Here is an 18,143-nt window from a genome sequence, read left to right on the forward strand (position 1 = left end):
GACTAAAATAACACTCAGCTGGTGCAGAAGCCGATTGGTGATATGCACCAATTTTCCACTGCCACCCTCTCAGCCGTAGACTGCACAGTGTATGGCTCTCAGCACTTGATAAAACTTGTTAAAGCGCAGCAGACGGTGCATCCCACCCTTTACCCCACCCTAAACCCCTCCCTCCCTCCCTCCTTCATCCCTCCTCCTTCCCTCACGCGGAGATGAGGAGAGAAGTTTGCCTGCGGCGCAGTCCACTGAACATTTACTGTATTTCATTTTGGGAACAGCAAAAAAAAAGAGCCTGCGGAGAAGCTTTCCAGGGAATGCTGAGGAATATCCGCCTGCACAGAAAACACTTCTCACAGCCGACTTTTCCCCCCCCCTCTTCTTTAAAACAAGTTACATTTTAGTCATCGTCGGTGTCGCTAAACAAGTGGGAAGCCCGGGTCAGTGAGACAGCGGCCGGACGCGAGGGGGCTTTTAATATTTGGGGTCCTGGAGCAGAAGGAAGGAGCCTCACAGAAACGAAGGACGAAAGAAAAAGAAAAAGAAGAAGATAGTCCACGTGAAGGCGAGAAAAGAGCCCGACTCAGAATGAATAACAACAAAATCGAGAAAGAAAACGAGCAGAGTGAATTCACCAACCACGAAGAGGAGGTAAGCACCTCTACCTGCAATTTGAATTTGAACAGGTCGTTACGTGACGCATAACGGCATCTTCGTACAGCATTTCAGCACCGCAGGGACGGTAGTTGCTTTTAACCACCATTCATACTTTGTAACCTGTAGTGTAACTTAAATATTCTGACATGACTTTGAACGTTTTAATGTCTCTATTTTGTTGAATTGTGAGCGATAAAACAGAGTAGTAAGCTCATTACAGTCCGTCTGCTAACTTACTGCAGTATGCACTCATTATTTACTCACTCAATCTAATTTCCTTTTATTAAATTATGCACCTGTCCTGTTCTTTATCCTTCAATTAATTGAGTTCACATAACCTCTCCTTTATACGCTGCCTCTTGCTGTATCTACGTCAAAGTTGAAGTCAGCCGTGTTCTTTCTCTTCATTTATTAACAGTGAAGTCCAACACATACTCTATCCCTCCAGAGTGAAAAGTGAGGAACAAGGAAGGACTTTATAATTGATGAATCACATCTAATACGTTCCTGAAACTGTTCTGAAGCCAGGAACTTTGTTGGAGATGATCAGTAACTTTCCTGCAGTTTGCAAGAAAGTAACTACAAGTGTTGAAAGTTGTTGCTTACTGTACCATTAAGCCAAACTTCACACAACACTGAAAATCACTACTTTCTGGAATCTGGAGCCAGGGGGGCGAATTAGTGTTCAAATATCTGCTGCTGCAACATGAAGGCTATATGTCTGCTGCACTACAGTCCAGTAAGAGTAGCCCAATCTACTAGACTTGATTATGTCTTAACACACCAGAATGATGTTGTTTGTCTAAAAAAAAAAAAGTGAGGTAATCCATTTCCCTTCTAACTTGCTGGGTAACAGCCCAGTTCTTCCTCTTCTCCTGGGTAAACATTGCATAATCTAGATCCATAACATGTCTTTCTTAGTAAATTGGTTTATAGTTCTCTCCGCATGAGGCGATTTTCTTTGGCCCCCGAAGTATCTCTACGCAAACGACAGATTTGTTATTTCAGAGCTCCACACATCCGCAGCAGAGTGACGTAAGAAAGGTGTATCAGATTATATCACATATTTCTCTTGGAGCAATTTGATTAAGGCTCGGGTTTTCGGGTTCGTCACTTTGTAACTGAATAGCCAAACGCACCCGATGCAACACCATATTTGGTCCACAGCTGAGCTTAGATGGAGTCAGTGAGTGTAGCGTTCTGCAGATGAGCTGCAGAGGAGGAAGCTGACTTCTTAGGAACCAGATGGAGAGTTTGGATTTAGAGCATGCATATCAAATGTCTTCTTTTTTTTTTTTTCCTTCAGGACATGGCAGTACAAAATGCAAAGATGTTCAGTTTAATTTCATAATAATTAAGAAAAGCAGGGTTTTTTTTGGGCAATTTTTTCCATAACCTTAACCAGCCTGAATAGTTTTTTGATTTGATTGATTGCTTTAACAGCACTAAGCGGTTAAACATCTACACTTCAACTAGATGTGTTTTTTTTTGTTTTTTTTACTACAGCGCACAAAAAAACAAGAAAATGACAGTTTCTCAGCTTACACACGATTCATTTTAGCGTCTGACTGCTTTGTTTTAGATCAGTAACGATTCAATCTTTAGTGAATTAGCTGTAAAGTTTTACTTAATTCTTCTTCCATAATCTAGATATCACTTAATTCATCATTCAGGCACAAAAGACAACAAAAAAAAGCAGACTTGTTGGACAAAATAAGCAATTCACAATGTCAAGGCTGTTATGTTTTAGTGGACCAAACAATTCATCTAGTAATGGTCAGAATAAACCGTTCTCAAGTTTAAAATTCTGTAACCTCTACAAGCAGCAGGACCAGACGAGACGAGACACGCTTTATGTATTGTGTAAAAGGCAGACAGAGAGAGATTAATGGCCGGACGAATCTTAATGGTTGTAGAAATGTTGGAAGCCACCCAGACTGGCAGGGAGTTAAATTTACTCTGGTGAATTAATGTAATGTAAGAGAACGTCACTTTGTCTTTTGTGTAATGATGTGTGTAAGCAAGCGAGTTCAGGAGCGATATTCCACATCCACATCCACACTCACATATAAAAGCAGACGTTTTTTGTAGGCAGGTGTGCATTACTCACGCTAAAATACACATGATGTGACTCATGATAACGGCACTCATTTCTGAGTACGACTTTCACTTTCATCACAAGATTTCATTCACAGTAGAGTTCAGTGTTTTGCAGAGATACAAAATCCGCAACTGCATAAGCGACGATCAAGTGACAATATTTCAACTTGTTTTGTATCACATTTTCCATCTGATTCTCCTGTGTGGAAACATTCATGATTATCACAGTAGCAAGTTCATGTAAAAACGCCAAACAGCACTAAAGTAGCCATAAACTATGACCTTATGTGTGGGAGCCAAAGTTTAACAACCTCTGGTATGACTCTCACATGCTGAACAGCAGCAGAACCCCCCCCCCCCCTTCCTCCCCCCCTCCTCCTCCTCATTTTTCTTCTTTCCGCACAGTGTAGTATGTGACTCAATGGATCACTGATTCTCACCACTAAAGTGCTGTAGCGAGCTCTTCTTCTCTTGCCTGCTTCACTGCTCAGCCATCTTCACTGTAAACCAAAGCTCTGTGATGCTTAATGTAAACCAGCGCTTACCAAACATGGTGCTGTTGCAGGCGAGGTATGCAGGTTGGAGCCCCCCCCCCCCCCCCCCCCCGGCAGCATCTAATCTTGCAGGCTGATTTTGATAAGCTTTATTATCAGGTGTTCTGGAGGCTTTCACATGCGGTGGCACTCAGCGGGTCACTGATGTAGTTGAGGTGACAGACTGACTCTTGCGTGGTGGATGTTTTAAGATACTCTCAGACCAGCTGTGTGGTTTCCACGCCTTGTATGGACAAAGAAACCTGCAAGGGTGTTCAAGTAGATCTGATTTTCTACTGAAAAAGGTGATTTGTAGATGGTTTAACATTACAGTTGCACATGTTTTCCTTAACTTTTTGATGTGTATTACCGATGACAGAGGTGAGGTGACAAACTCCAGACGTGTTTGTGTTATAAGGAAGGTAACATAGCCTGACATTGCATGCAGTGAAGGAACAGCGAACCAAAAATGTTTCACATCGAGATTGTGTTTACCTATTTTTGTGCCTTAAGGATAAGATTTTTTTTATAGATTTGCCCAAAAAACTCAGATGATTTATGATTTATTTGAATCTGCTTATATAAATTCATGTGTCCTTTAGCGATCACCAAAGCTGATTTTCTTTATAAACCACACTCAGAATCTGCAGAATAATCAATAATGATATAATTCTTTAGTTGAGGTCGAAATTCAAATCTGCAATTTATGATTTACCGGCGGTAGGTCATCTGTCGAGCAAAACTGTTAAAGATTTGCCTTTTTTTTTTATGTGTCTTAAATGTAAGAATGTGCACCTCTTCTCCATTGTGTTTAATTATAACAGGGATAACTTCATGTTTTGGACCGAGTTTCAGACAGAACAAGCAGAAAAGCTCATTGTGTGCTGACGGTTTCTCTATTATCTTGGTCTCATTAACAGAAAAAAACAACAACAGGATGTTTAATCTGTTATGGAAATAATAATTTGTACTTCAGATAATTGTTAGGCCTGTTTTGCGTTAATAGATAACAGACAGTGAAGAGGAGGGGGCGGGGGGGGGTGATGGAAGAGGGAGAGAGGTGAGGACAAGCAGTACATGTTGTGAGTTCATGGAATGCATCATAGCTAACCCGAGTCAGCCGACTAAGCTTGACCTTCAACCTTGTTGCTGTCAATTTCCCACAAGCTGACTTGTGTTTATTTAAGTGAAGACCTGTGCAGCCCGCTCTACATTGGAGGTCCCCACTCTAAATGCACCTTCTTTTTTTGACAAATAAGTGTGCAAAGAGTGTCTGCACATTTACTGTTTCATTTAGGATTAAACCACATTCAGTTGTAATCATACTCATGATCATAGTTATTGTAAACTGACCCTTGCTGGACATCTGAGCAGGAGTTTGAAGCTCGTAAAACATCTGTTGATTCTAGTTCTTGACTGTCCATAAACGTGTAAGTGGATCTTTACAAGCGCCCGAAGAGAAACAGGATATAACTCGAGCAGAGTTCAGCAAATGCGCCGTGTCTCCCTGGGGTGTAATTGGATTGTGCTTTGGCCTGCTTTGGGTATCCACCGGGCTCCTCTTCAAATAGCGGGTCATGTGGCCGGCATGACCTTTTCTGCGGGGAGACGTCGGCGGGGGGAATTGGTGCTGCTGGAGGAGCGTGACGGAAGCGGAGGGAGGCAGCATCTCTCCGTAACACACCGCTGAGGGCACGTGTGTGGTCCGTACTTGTGTCGCATGTATCTATGAAAAGGGCACGCCGATGTATTAACGCTCTGTGACATGAAACGTTAACAGAGGGGAGCTCAGAGGGGAAAGTGGCCCTGAACGGGCAGAAAGGAGAGAAGATTTACCGTCGATTAAGGCGATAATACACTCTCAAAAACAGTAAGATATACACAATAAAAAGCCCTCACACAAGGCACACAAACTCTAAAACCTAGCTCCTGCTCTCCGTCAGATCGGTAGGAGTTTATTTATAAAAGCGCGCAGGGAATTGTCATCTTATCTTAGCCATTTGTCAGCTGTGCGACAAGAGGTATTTGAAAAGACAACAACAAGGCTTAGCGTCAGGAACGGCTGGCAAAGGATCCTGATGTGAGGAGGGAAGGGGGGGGGGAAAAAAAAGAAATCAGATAAAGAATTGCACAAGATATTTGAATATATTTATAACCACAGCTATATATAAACTATAAAACTGACCATGAGTGAGGAGTGAAGTCTCTCATATGTTTCCCTTTAAATGCCCTACTTGTCATCGTTGAGTTCGCTTTGTAGCTAATGATACTCAAATGGAAGAAGTGTGTGCTGGTGCCTAGACAGCGTCGGCCATCTTGTCTTGCTTTGTCATACTGTACATTTATGTGCTTGTTCTGTCATCCCATTTAATATGCTAACTCACGAGCTATAATTACCCACCAGTTTTGCCTCTCTGAGCCCTCCTTCTCTTCAAGTAATTCTTTAATTTGTGTAATTTCTTTACGTCTAACACCCCTAATCCGTCCTCGCCCCCTTCACTCCTGTTTCCTCTCCTCACTTTTATCTGGCTTCCCCCTCCATTTCCTCCCCTCCTTTCTTTCCTCTCTTGGCCTTTTTCGTCCCCTTTCTATTTTGTTCTCTCGCTGCTTCCGTTGTCCCTCCTTCCCTTCTTCTCGCCACCCTGGTGCCGTTTATGATTTGCCACTTTTCTTCTCCTCTTTCTTTCTTACCACTCCCTTCTTCTCCATCCTGCCTTCACTCACTCCCTTGCCCATTTTAGTCCCAGTAGACAGACTCCTTATCCCTTATCGCCCCCATACGTTGAAAAGCATGACCCTGAGATCTCTGAACAGAAGGACCTTTTATGGTCATGGGAAGAGTCCTAAAGGCAGGAGTGAGCCAGGCAGAACGGTAACCAGGAGAACTGAGTGCCAACAAGTCTTTTTGGCCGGCCAGCGAGAGTTAGCAATGCAAGGTCAAACCGCTCAAGATTAGCTCAACAAGTTGGAAGAAAAGTTGAATAATAAGTATGTTAGTAAGCTCGCTTTGGATTAGTCGGTTAAATACTTAATGTTAAGTTATTTATTCTTCGACTGGTTTCATACTTCCAGGATAATGAGATTTGCTTTCTTTTTTTGTGTGTCATCCAGTTCACACAAAAGTCTGTGTTGTGGTTTGTCAGGCTAACTTTATTATTATGTAATATGAATGATCAACATAACACTGACATGATTAGCTGCTGGATTTATAAATCGATGGATTAATCTGCAACTACTTAGAACATTTAAAAAATCATTAGTCATTCTTTTTCTAAAAGACCCACAAGTGAGATTCATATACTAAACCGTTAGAGGGGGATTTTTGTAAAACCGCAGCCTCTTTGACTGCTGTGCTGTGTTTACATGAACTCCTTAATGCGTGATGTGAATGTTCTCCTGCACTCTCCCCACTGTTCAATCGCAGAAGAAGTATCCAGTACTGAGCGAGCAGCATCAGGGGAAAATATTGTTTCAAGTGTATGACGTCAGTACATTTTGGAGAAAAAAAAAATGGTTCTACTTCTGCTATTTCCGGCAGAAGAGACCAGCTGGACAAAACGTCTTCTGATTATATGATTGATGCTCGTCTCTGTCAAATCATTTTATTTAGCGTCCATGTAAACATTGCAAATGTAAAAAAAATATTATGAGAGAAAGATGGAATAAATGCTAATAATAAACATTTAGTAAATTACAAAAGTAGATAAAAAGTTAGTTCAATAACATTACCCACCACAAGCTACCAGCCAGAAAAAAAGAGCATTTAAAGCTAGAGCTGCAAAACCTTGTGTGCACTGAATTGAGTATTTTTACATGATTTTGTATGAATTCAACGGTACATCATCATCATCAACAGCTTTACATCACCATCATTGTTATTGACGGACTCAGGAGTCAATTAGAAAACAAACAAACAAATGTGAGCATAAGCCGACTTTCTTTATTTGAACAGTATCCTCAGTTTACACTCTTTAGTTACACATTCAAGCAAGTTACAGTTCTGAAACATTCATAAAACATGTATCACAGAGTGTCCAAGTTGAAGCGAAGTAATAATTATTGGTTATCCTAAAAATACAGGTCTCTAAGCGCTCTCACTTGTAAACACAATGAGGAACAGCTGCACATAATGGGAACATATTAGCAGAAGGCTTACATTTCCTCACGGAGAGACACAAAGCATGACTGAGTATCTGCTGTTGTTTTTGTCTCCACTTGCTTGGGACACTTTAACCCTCTGCCCACCCAACCTCTAAACCAAACAGTGTAAGGTGTCCACTCGGGCAGGCGGCAACAAAGGGAGTCCAGGAAAAGGCAGGGTCGGACTTGGCCGAATAGTTCACGTTAATGAGCGCTGAGGAATGTTAAGTCCATTCACCGGGAGTCATCAGATAAGAGAAAGGAAGGAGCGAGCAAACTGGTATGAGGGATTTTGACGAACTCTTAAGCTGACAGCAAAGATGTCGCTCATTTCAACGACACATCTTCCAAATAACACATTGACGCTTTCCTTTTTGGTGACGCCTTTTCCAGTCTACGTTCAATACAATGGAAACTTTTAATAGAGCTAGGAAGAAAAGAGTAAGAGAATGGGGGGGGGGGGGGGGGGGGAACAGTGAAGTGAGCGCTCACTTGCCTTTCCTAGGTCATTTGTTTTAAATGTCTTTTAAAGGTTAACCTGTTGGAACATTTACAGGCCCTCACTGAGCCGTAATTGTTGCTCAAAAGCACTTGAGGGAGAGAGAGAGAGAGAGAGAGAGAAAAAAACAAAGAAAGTCTCCTAGCTAAGTTGACGTTTGGAGTGTGCTCAACCTCAACAGCTGCCCTCTGACCTGCACTATAACTTGCGTCTTACCTACCTAATCTGTGACCCCGCATGTGAAACTCGACCCCTCAAACACTGGTGATTAACGCACATATGGAGTCATCCATTTATGGTCGTTTGACACCTCTCTCAGCCCTACAGTCTCTCACTCTTCACATTCTCAGACACGGCAGAGGAGGAGAAAAAACCCTGAGGATGATGGAGAGCGGTGCCAACACTGAACAGAGACAACTCAGATAGCAGAGGAGTGTGGGAGTCTGTCAGTTAGTCTATTTTTTAATAACGTGGCGCCCAACTGATGCAATAAAACTCAACTTGCTCTGAGTTCACATAGGCTTGTAGGCAGACTTTGATGTCAGATCAACAAAGTAAGAAGCAAATTGTATAATAAAATGTTTCTTCTCTTAAAAAATAATAAAATAATCCACTGTACTTTCACTTTCAAGGCTTCAAGGTTAAAACAGTGTCCTGCCACATCTGGGTCGAAGGCCCTCTGTCTAATAACTTGGCTGGCGGACACACACACACACACACACACACACACACGCACACACACACACACACACACACACACACACACACACACACACACACACACACACACACACACACACACACAGAGAGAGCTATCATCTCACATCGCGCCAAGGTCGTGTCCCTCATTTCAGCCGGAATGAACGGTCAAAAAAGCTCTCAATTAAAGTCAGGGCAAATATCTGAGAAAGTCACACAGATTATAATGAGGCATTTCGGGCCATAGGTGTTACAGATTTTATAAGTCTGCAACGCACGCTGAATAGAAATGACACATGAATAAGCGCCACGGACATTTATTTAGACAAATCAAGCAGCTTTTATAACAGCTGACAAATTGCCCTGATTTGTGACATTTTAATGCATTAAAACGTTTTAATGCATTAAAATGTTTTAATGCATGTTTTGAATGATGCTGAAGCTGTGAACTTTTGGATTTGTTATTTTTAAAAGCGTCATGACATTTTATACTCAGGTGGAAGGTTTGTCTCTTTGTTTCACACCTTGAGTTACATTTTTAGTCAACATGACTTTTTGCATTGAAGCAAGAAAAACAATCCTCCCTTTGCTGATATTTTTAGCATCAGATGCTTTTTTTTCCTCATTTCTAAATTGATCATCCTTTGTAATTTTGCTCCTTCATCTGGCATATTTTAGTGACAAATCTGGTTCATTACAACTTGGATCTTAATTCTGGAGGTTTGACCGTCACTTCTTTCTGTAGAATTACACAGACACAGTCGAAAGATAACATCCCAGAAGGAGGAAGACAGGGCAAGAGACATGAGCTATCAGACTGAAATGTTATACTCCCATTGTTCTCAAACGAGCAGACAGATTTGAAACCATTTTTAAGGTCAGCTGAACCTTTGGGGAGGTTAAAAAATAAGGAGGAACATAAAAATAGTACCTGAAGTTTTCTTTAGCAAACTTATGTGCTGTTTAAAATGTATAAATGTTGTTTAAATGTATAAACACAATTAAATTGTGTTTAAAAAGCACAGAAACACAACAAAAGTTCTCATGAGACTTTATATTATTTACAGAAACCCCAAAGTATTCAGCAATGAGCAAGCACTTTGCAACAATGGCAAGAAAAAAAGTTATTTTAACAGGACCTCAGGCAGAACCAGACTCATTGGTAGTAAGCCATCCGCTGTGTCTTGATGGGTTTTATCAAGGAGGGATTGTTGCTGTCTTTCAGTTGTACTGCTCACTTTTGGTTTTGCACAGAAATAAGTGGTTTATATAACTTGTCTGCCTGTTTACAGTCTCTATGAGCGTCTGAATAGTTGAACATCACGACCACCTGACCTTTGTTAAAGCAAAATATAAAAAAAGACTCCCCCATAGGACAGAAACCATACTTGGATTATATGATCAATTTATTGACAAAGTTATAACAGCAGCGGATTTTCACAAAAACCTCCCAAAAAAACAATTTAATCAAAAATGTCATCCGAAAGCTGCGACCTTTTGTTGTGTTTCGGTTGTTCGTCTACATGACAACGGCATTTTGGGTGCCTGAAAAAGGAAGGTTTTGAAAACAGATCCCAGAGTGCAAACTTTAGAGAACAGTGAGTCTTTGTCCGCGAGTAAACTGTTAAAACAATGTCCTTCTGAAAATCGGAGCTCTTAACAACATGCGCACTACGGGCCATACCCGAGTAGACTCTTTGCACACATGCGCATTAAGGTTTCAGTCAATAGCCAAGCATGAGTAGGTGGACTACAATAGAAATGTCAGGGTACTAATGTAAAAATGTCAACTTGCATGACTTTCAGTCTTAATTTCCGTGATATTTACTCTCTTTGTAGTTTAGGGTTACCTGGACTAACAACCCCAGCTCACTGCTCTGTAGAAGGACGAGGATGTGTGCATGCGCTTTCATTAGAAAGTCAAAGGATTGTTCTCGTGTGAACGTGGCGTTAATGAACTGTTGAATTGATCCATCGTTTTTAAGCAATAATGACAACCATTCAGGTGTTAGACATAGAGTGTTAGACAAGTAAAGGATTTCCTGCCCTTAGTTTAGTTTTTTGTAGTTTGTTTTTAACTGTTAGTTTTACAAAAAAGCTATTTAAAGACCTTACTTTTGTCCTTGGGAAATCAAGGAAAAAAGGATTACATGATATAATCAAATTTTGCAACATGTTTTAAACCATCATAAACTGTTAGATGAAGATGAAATCATTGTAAAAGTAATTAATTTTTGGCGGTCCTCCTCCCCTGTTGTGACAGTCCTATCCCCCCCCCACACGCTCACAACCAACACCACCTCAGGGGGGCACCCACAAACCTTCCAGGTGAAATGATAGAGTATCAATAAGGTGATGACCTCATCCGGTGCTTGTGGAGTCAAGGATCTCTGATTAGAGGTGCATTGATCCCCTGAGACTTGCTGCAGAAGTGGCCTTAATAGGATCTGATGTTTTTGGCCTGGGGCTCCAAGCACTGCTGTGCTTCACTAAGGCGTTGCCAGGGAACTGCGCTGGTAGCCGGCTGTGAGGTGCTCAGCTGGCTTGTGGTAGGTAGGGACTGCTGTTTTTGATCGAAGCCTGACTGCTTGTTGGTGTGCGAGCATGCCATAAATGGTCAATGATTCAAAAGCCCATACCAAGCTACTCAGCACTATGGAAATGTAGGTATGTGACTCACAGAAGAACCAACAAAACAGTGCTTTTATAACCTAATAAAACAATGGCAGAGGGTTTATCTCTACTCTTTTATGAATACACAGAATCCGCTCAACCTGAGGCATGACCTTCAGTTTAGTTTACTACATCGTGAAACTTTGATTCCTCACTCTACCCATCGTTTACAACTCTCATGTCTTATTTCCAGTTAGTCCTGGGGCAGCATAAATAAAGGCTGATACCGTAATCAACAGCAGATGTCTGCAGGAGAGAGCTGATGACACATTTGCCTGTGAGTCATCCCTCATCCAGCGTGTGCAGTCAGCTCCACACCGGACACACGACGAACAGATCATATATCACAACAGCTGACGTCAGGAAGTCTCAGGAATGAGGTTCTACACAGCCAAGAATGTCCCATTGTTCTGAGTGTGTAGGACCCATTGTTGTGTGTTTGCACATTTAGGTCTCAAGTGTCTGTAAGCAGACAGGAGTTAAATCAGAGATAGGGTATCTGATAACATGTTGTTAAGATGTGCACCGCTGTTGATGGTAAAACTTCTACACTATTTTTGATTTCAGAGGAACTTTCAGAATGAAAAATAACCCTGTCCTTCAAACAATATCCAGCATTTTACCGTTTTCCTTAGTTATTTTCGGCATCTTTACTTGGTCAAGTGCTGCCTCAACAAGATGTTTACAAATTTAGCAAAAATTAAAAAAGAAATCGAAACAATTCTCCTAAAACTCAAACATATTAGGCTTGTTTTTTAAAACTCTTTTAACAACTGTGTTTAGCTTTTGTTTTGATTTCTGCTGCACTACCACTCTATTAGTTTAATCAGCCTCAGCAGCTGTCAGTGAATGCCAATGCTGGTGCCCGATTGATGCCATCCTGTTCTGACTCTTTGTTCCGAGTAACTCCATATAAGGAGACCCTCTAAAAGAGTTTACTTAAACAGAACAGCCAGAGACAGAGCCCAGTGACGGGCCCCGCGGGGTTCAGCTCGGCTCAGATAAGATAAGATAAGAGGCGAAGGTGAGAAAGGCGCTGAGGTGAGATTTGTTGGCTGGATGGCCGGTTTGGCACTCTCCAGCCATCACTCGCCCAGTTGCTAAGCTCCTTTGTTTGTGTGTTGCTCTGCCTTTGGCATCAGTGGTGCGTATCAGGTTACATGTGGGAATGATGTGTAGTGTTAGTTCAGCAGTTCCTTTGTCTCCTGAGTTGTAAATCTACTACTTAATGAATCAAAGAGCTTTAAATCTACCGTGTGTAATGCATACCTACAATTTTATTCTAAATTCCGCCTTAAATTGAATCAGAATATTGAATAATTCAATTATTCTTCCAAAATCCACTATCACAGTATTGATGTGGGTGTGTAAGCTGGAGTCGCTCTGATTTACAGTCTACTGTTTGATTTTTCTTTTTTTTTTATATCTCTCTTGTGCACTAAAGCAATTATTTTCTTGTACCAAGTCAACTTCAATCATGGGATAATTACAGGTATGAGGAGTGATTAGTGCCTGTTATGTTACCTTGGTTATCTTGGTGCAGAGGTTGGCATTAAGTCGGATTTGACTCAGGGTGATCCACTGAACAATAGTTATGAATTTCACCAGAACAAGTGTATGAGAGAAATTTTGCGCTTAAATTCCCATCCATGTCAATCCGTGTAGCGTGAGCATGCTTGCTTTTAAAAAGAAAAATAACCCATGTATTATATTTATCTCATAAACATCTTCTTTTGTTACATGTAAGAAATACAACTTTCCTGTTTCCTCCCCTCCCAAATGTAACCGTATCTGCATTCATAAGCTGTGGTACGACATCTCAGCACCTGTTTCGTGTAGCGCTGCTATGTCTGTGTTGACTAAAGGTTGCCGCTGGAGCTGATGTGTCTGGTTTTTTGAAGGAGCTGCTGCTGTTCAAACAAGCCTTTTGAGACATGGTGGCCAGGATGCTGATTGTGATGTTGAAGGGGTGAAATGATATGTGTAGAAAAAATGAAGTTGTTTGAGCATGGATAATTCACTTTTTGCCTCTAACATTTTTAAATAACGCTCGCTTAAAGACTGAAGCCACTCTCGTGGACGCCGTTCTGTATTACACTTGAGCCAGCACTTGGTTAGCTTAGCTTAGCCCAAAGCCTACACATGTTGCATTAGAGCCGTGTAGCATTGTAGCATCTTAGTTTCACACTTTCAATTTTGTATGGATTGAACAAACCCGATTTAAAGAGATATTTAGTAAGGAGATGGATAACAGTTTGGCTAGCAGTTTTCTATTTTCTTCTCTTGCTTTGCTATGCTAACTTGCTTATGGTTCCGGCTTCATAAAGAATAAGTATTTTTAATTCTTCAAAACCATGTGTTTCATGTACGAGCCATTTACAAAAAAAACAAATCTGTACCATCTGATGCCATTTGCTAGCATAGCACAGCTTTACTACCCTCTCCTGTAATAAGTACAGATGTAGGAGATGAACTACAAGTGACTTACTCCACAGCTATTGTCCTCTTTGGGAGGGTGTCCAATCTTAACATGAAACACAACACATGTATTTATAAAATTCCAGTGTCGACGTGCTAGTTGATATGCTAACCTGTAACCTTTACATACAAGCTGGTGCTTCTGACAATGTGAGACACTCACACACTTCTATATAAGCTACAGCAGGGAAGCTAAGTTTTGGCTGATATTTGAATAATACATATTTTTTGTTGAACTCTTTAAGTGCACAGACAATTTCTTGTACCTTCTTGTAGTTCCAAAGCAATATTTTAATTTGATCCCATTACTCAGCATGAGTTCACCCCCGCACACCTCACTATCAGCCCTTTGTATCTCTTACTCACCGATGTAATCTAACTCTTTCATTTCTTAAAGTTGAGAGTGAGGTTAGAGGAAAAATATGCAGTAAAAAAGGTTTGTTTTCACAACAGTTTAATATTGAGATCCTCCCTCAGAAAGTACAGCTTGCAGCTGATTTTTTTTCTTGTGACAACCCTGAATTTTAATGCAGTAAACCGTTCATTTTGCTGTCTATCAACACTCACATGATAACAACATCTCTGCCTGAAAACACATTTGTATTCTCTCTCATGTTACTCATGCTGTGGTTTCCCACCTTCTCAGACTCATTGAGGACCACAACAAGTAAACTCTCTCTTAGTCTCCCTTTGCTAACATATACATTGTGATTCCCCAGCAACGCCAGCTCAAGTTGCAAGTTGAAGAGTTCAAATGTAAAACAGAGGCCAGAGCTGTGAGGGAGGATTGCCATAAAACACAGCAGGCTGTAGATTACACAGGAGAACACAATATGCTCACTGTAGAAAGGTGTGTGCGATAGTGTGTGTGGGTGTGTTTGGTGAGCTAAACCACATCCCTATCAGGGTTTGAAAAGTCTGCCGTTAGTGTACAGCCTACCTTGAGAACTATTAACTTATTTTCAGTGTCCTTATTACCTCATCTGTTACTGTCATGTATGCAAATCACCTATTAACAATGGCTGGAGGTTAATGAAAAATAAATGATCTCTCCTGTCTTCCTCAGGTCCGAACACTATTTGTCAGCGGGCTTCCACTGGATATTAAGCCGCGGGAGCTCTATCTCCTGTTCAGACCATTTAAGGTATGTTTGTATGTTTTAAATGGATGGGCTGCAGCTATTCTTAGCAGCTTTTTTCTTTCCACCAGTCAATGGGACCTCCATTAATGGTGATGAAATAAACGGCAATGGAAACTCTCCCGCGAGGTTCAAGTGTCTGTGCGCCTAAAGCCGAGTTTCAATCACATCTTGATCCACGGGAAGCTTGTGTGTGTGTGTGTCATGGAAAAATGGCTCGCTGCCTGCGAAACAAAAACAAAGCTATTTGCTTCACCTCAGAAACTTCACTTTGTCACAGGCACAAAGAGTCCCAGAGTTGAGCTCAGGTGAATGCATGTAGGTAGATGCTGGGAGCCTTTTGGACTGTCGCCCTTGAATAATGCACTTTAATGGGACAGCAGCAGCACCGTTCAAGTGAATAACGAGACAATCACTATGCATCCATTTCTATTGAATAAAGCTTGTTGCATGTACACCAAGTAGATTGTTTATAGCATGAGTATTGATGCAGTACATCTCAATTAATCAAGTAAAACACAACAACCAGTCAGTATGGTCTTAAGAGCTCTTTGAAACGAGAATCATAACTTACATTTAACCTTAAAATTCTGCATTAGGAATGAGTCCGCCAGTGTCTATGTTGGTCTTATTGCTTATTCCTACCTGAATCCTAAATATGTTGATCTTTGATGAGCTTTGCTTATTAACAATAAACAAAGTTAACAGTGCTGACATTGTCTCTATCTTTTTTCCTCAGGGCTATGAAGGCTCCTTGATAAAACTCACCTCAAAACAGGTAAGCTTCACCGCACAGTAAGGGATGTTTTCCTATACAAAGTGAAGGCATCAGTCAGTCTTTCATTATGTCATTACTGTATACATATCCCAATTTCTTGCTCATCTACACCTTTAATTTCCTCCTACGTCCTTTGTTCTGCTTCTTCCCTCTTGTGGTTTTCTTCTTGTTGACTGTGAAGGATTAGCGCACTTTGTCAGGAAGTAGCTGGGTTAGAAGAAAAAAAACGTCATTGGGGGGAGGGAAGGGAAAAAGAGTTGCACCAACTTGCCTTTGGCAGTCGGGTAGTATGCTTGTAGTTGCAGACTGGTGGGATGTGCGAGGATGGGAAGGGAGACGGGGGGGAAAGATTTTTTAAGGCGTCAAAGCGAGCGTTGTGACAAGAGCAAAACTGACGCTTGAGTTTAGCCTTGAGGGGCGCGGGACTGAAAATGAGCTCAGCTGGCAGGTGTCCACATCCAGACTTAAGCAATTTAGCTTCATGTCTGTGTTCTTATTACGACATTACACTGTTTCCCATAAAGACATGACAAGCTCATTAGAAGGGTTTAGGGCGATTTAAACTGAATATGCCGAGTATAATACCTCTAAAACTAAGAACAAAGGAAAGCTTTTTTCTTCTGGTGGTGAAACTTCTTTAGATCAAGTCAAATCCTATTGCTCAGATTGGGGCTTTCCTGTCCTGTATTTCATTGTGGTTGCATTCTTTAAATAAACTTTAAAAGGCAATTAGCAGCTAAATACTTTTTTTTTTATAAATTTGCACCTCATTGTGCAAATTGCCTGCAATTAACAAGTTTTCTCTACTTATTTATCTGTCAGTCCCTTTCAAGATTAGTCAATGCATTGTTAGGTCTGTAATTACCTAGAAAGTAACCAAAACTTCCTACAATCAGTCAAACATTCAATTTCTAGTGATAGAAAACAATAAACAAATGTGCATCATGGCTCAAGAGATGAGCCAGTAAACAACTTTTGAGGTCATGTATTCATTCACAGGTGTATGTTAGCCACCTTCTACACCATACTGAAAGTTGCTGCAGGTGCAACACTGCATACTCAGCATCCCTGTAAAATAAACAGATCATGTCCCTTAGTTTCTGCCTGTTGTTAAGTAAGTCTTTGAATTATCATTACAACAGTTCCTCTTTCATTTGATATGAATAAAAATGATTAATCGACTTAATTTAGCTGTTTTTGTTGTGGCTGAGGCCAAATTATTATTCATCTAAATTAAAGGACTCCAACATTCATAATATGGACGATGTGGTCTGTGCAGGTTTTCCTCTTTGTTAAATGAATAAATGAGTCGCTCAGCAGCTCTTTGTGCTCTTTGGCCTTTCTTTCCACCTCCCAACGTTGCCTCCTATTTTCATAATTGCCACCTTCTTCTTTGGGGCCATAAGTCACAGACGCTTATTTCAGGTCTTGCAACCTGCCTTAAATTTCCTCCTGCTTGTCTTTGTATTGAGCGCCTCTCCTCCACTTATGACAATTACGATGTAGAAATCAATCGATCTCACTTTTCCTCCTTGTCCGAGCACACACAGCCATCTCCATATATAGTAAGAGCCAGATCTCAGACCTTTTCTATTTATACTCCAGTTACACATCCTCCTTCTGACGTCTTCACTTAGTCCCTTTTTTATTTATTTTTTGGTTTCATTTCTCCCCCTCCCCACTTTCTCCTCCCCTTTCCCTTCTTGTTCAAAATTCCCATAACCCTACACTGCTTTTCAGATCACACAAGCAGCAGTGGGCCCCTATGGGAGCAACATGTTTGGAGATTATCTCCTCAGCCCCAATCCCCCCCCCCCCAACATCCACACACACACATTTCCCAAAAAATGTACCGGTATATTCTTTGTTTGTAGATGTTGTGGTGGCTAGAAATCTGTAAACCAAGCCTGCCAGCATCTGTGTTTTTTTTTTTTTTTTTCAATTTCATTTTATTTTCCTCACATTCACAATCGTGTGCACGGCTCTGGAGTGATGTCATCAGAATAGAAAACAAGCAGCTGTGAAATAAATGTGAACAGGAATATATTGCTTTGTTTTTCCGTTGACAGGCTTATTTACAGAGTTCTTTCATTTCTACTTTTACCTTTCACCTCTACATTCTTGTTTTCAACCCCTCTTTCCCCTTCATTTGTCTTTCTTCTCTCTCTCTCTCTCTCTCGCTCTCTCTCTCTATCTTTTCTCATTTTTCTGTCCCCCCCCTCCCTCTCTCCCTCACATGCACTTTCTCTCTCGCACTGCCCGTATTTGGGCATAGTACAGCTGAATGATGAATGCTCCTTGTAAGCGTCCAGCCCTCATCTCTCTCTGTCTGTCTCTCTCTCTCTCTCTCTCTCTCTCCCTTTCTCTGTCACCACGGTTTCATAAACAGGGATAAAAGAGGGAGACAGCAAAAAACAGGGGTGGGGGGGGGGGGGGGGGGGGGGGGGGGGG

The 18,143-nt window shown here is 41.2% G+C and overlaps 1 protein-coding gene across 4 annotated transcripts in view; it reads left to right on the top strand.

The window, feature by feature from the left end:
* Positions 1-205: 205 nt before the first annotated feature.
* The window catches only part of LOC132958792 (RNA-binding protein with multiple splicing-like), a 36,708-nt gene continuing 18,770 nt past the window's right edge, over positions 206-18,143 (top strand). For 2 of the 4 annotated variants that reach the window (XR_009666831.1, XR_009666832.1), the window contains exons 1-3: positions 207-648; positions 14,843-14,920; positions 15,654-15,692. Coding sequence is in view for 1 of the 4 variants with exons in the window: in XM_061031832.1 (XP_060887815.1) it covers positions 586-648; positions 14,843-14,920; positions 15,654-15,692 (180 nt within the window). In the remaining 3 variants the exon portion in view is untranslated. Of the gene's footprint in view, positions 649-14,842; positions 14,921-15,653; positions 15,693-18,143 lie in introns of all 4 variants that reach the window. The other 2 variants (XR_009666833.1, XM_061031832.1) reach the window with 2 other exon arrangements.

This window comes from Labrus mixtus, chromosome 23 (genome assembly GCF_963584025.1).
Source record: "Labrus mixtus chromosome 23, fLabMix1.1, whole genome shotgun sequence".
Taxonomy (NCBI): domain Eukaryota; kingdom Metazoa; phylum Chordata; class Actinopteri; order Labriformes; family Labridae; genus Labrus; species Labrus mixtus.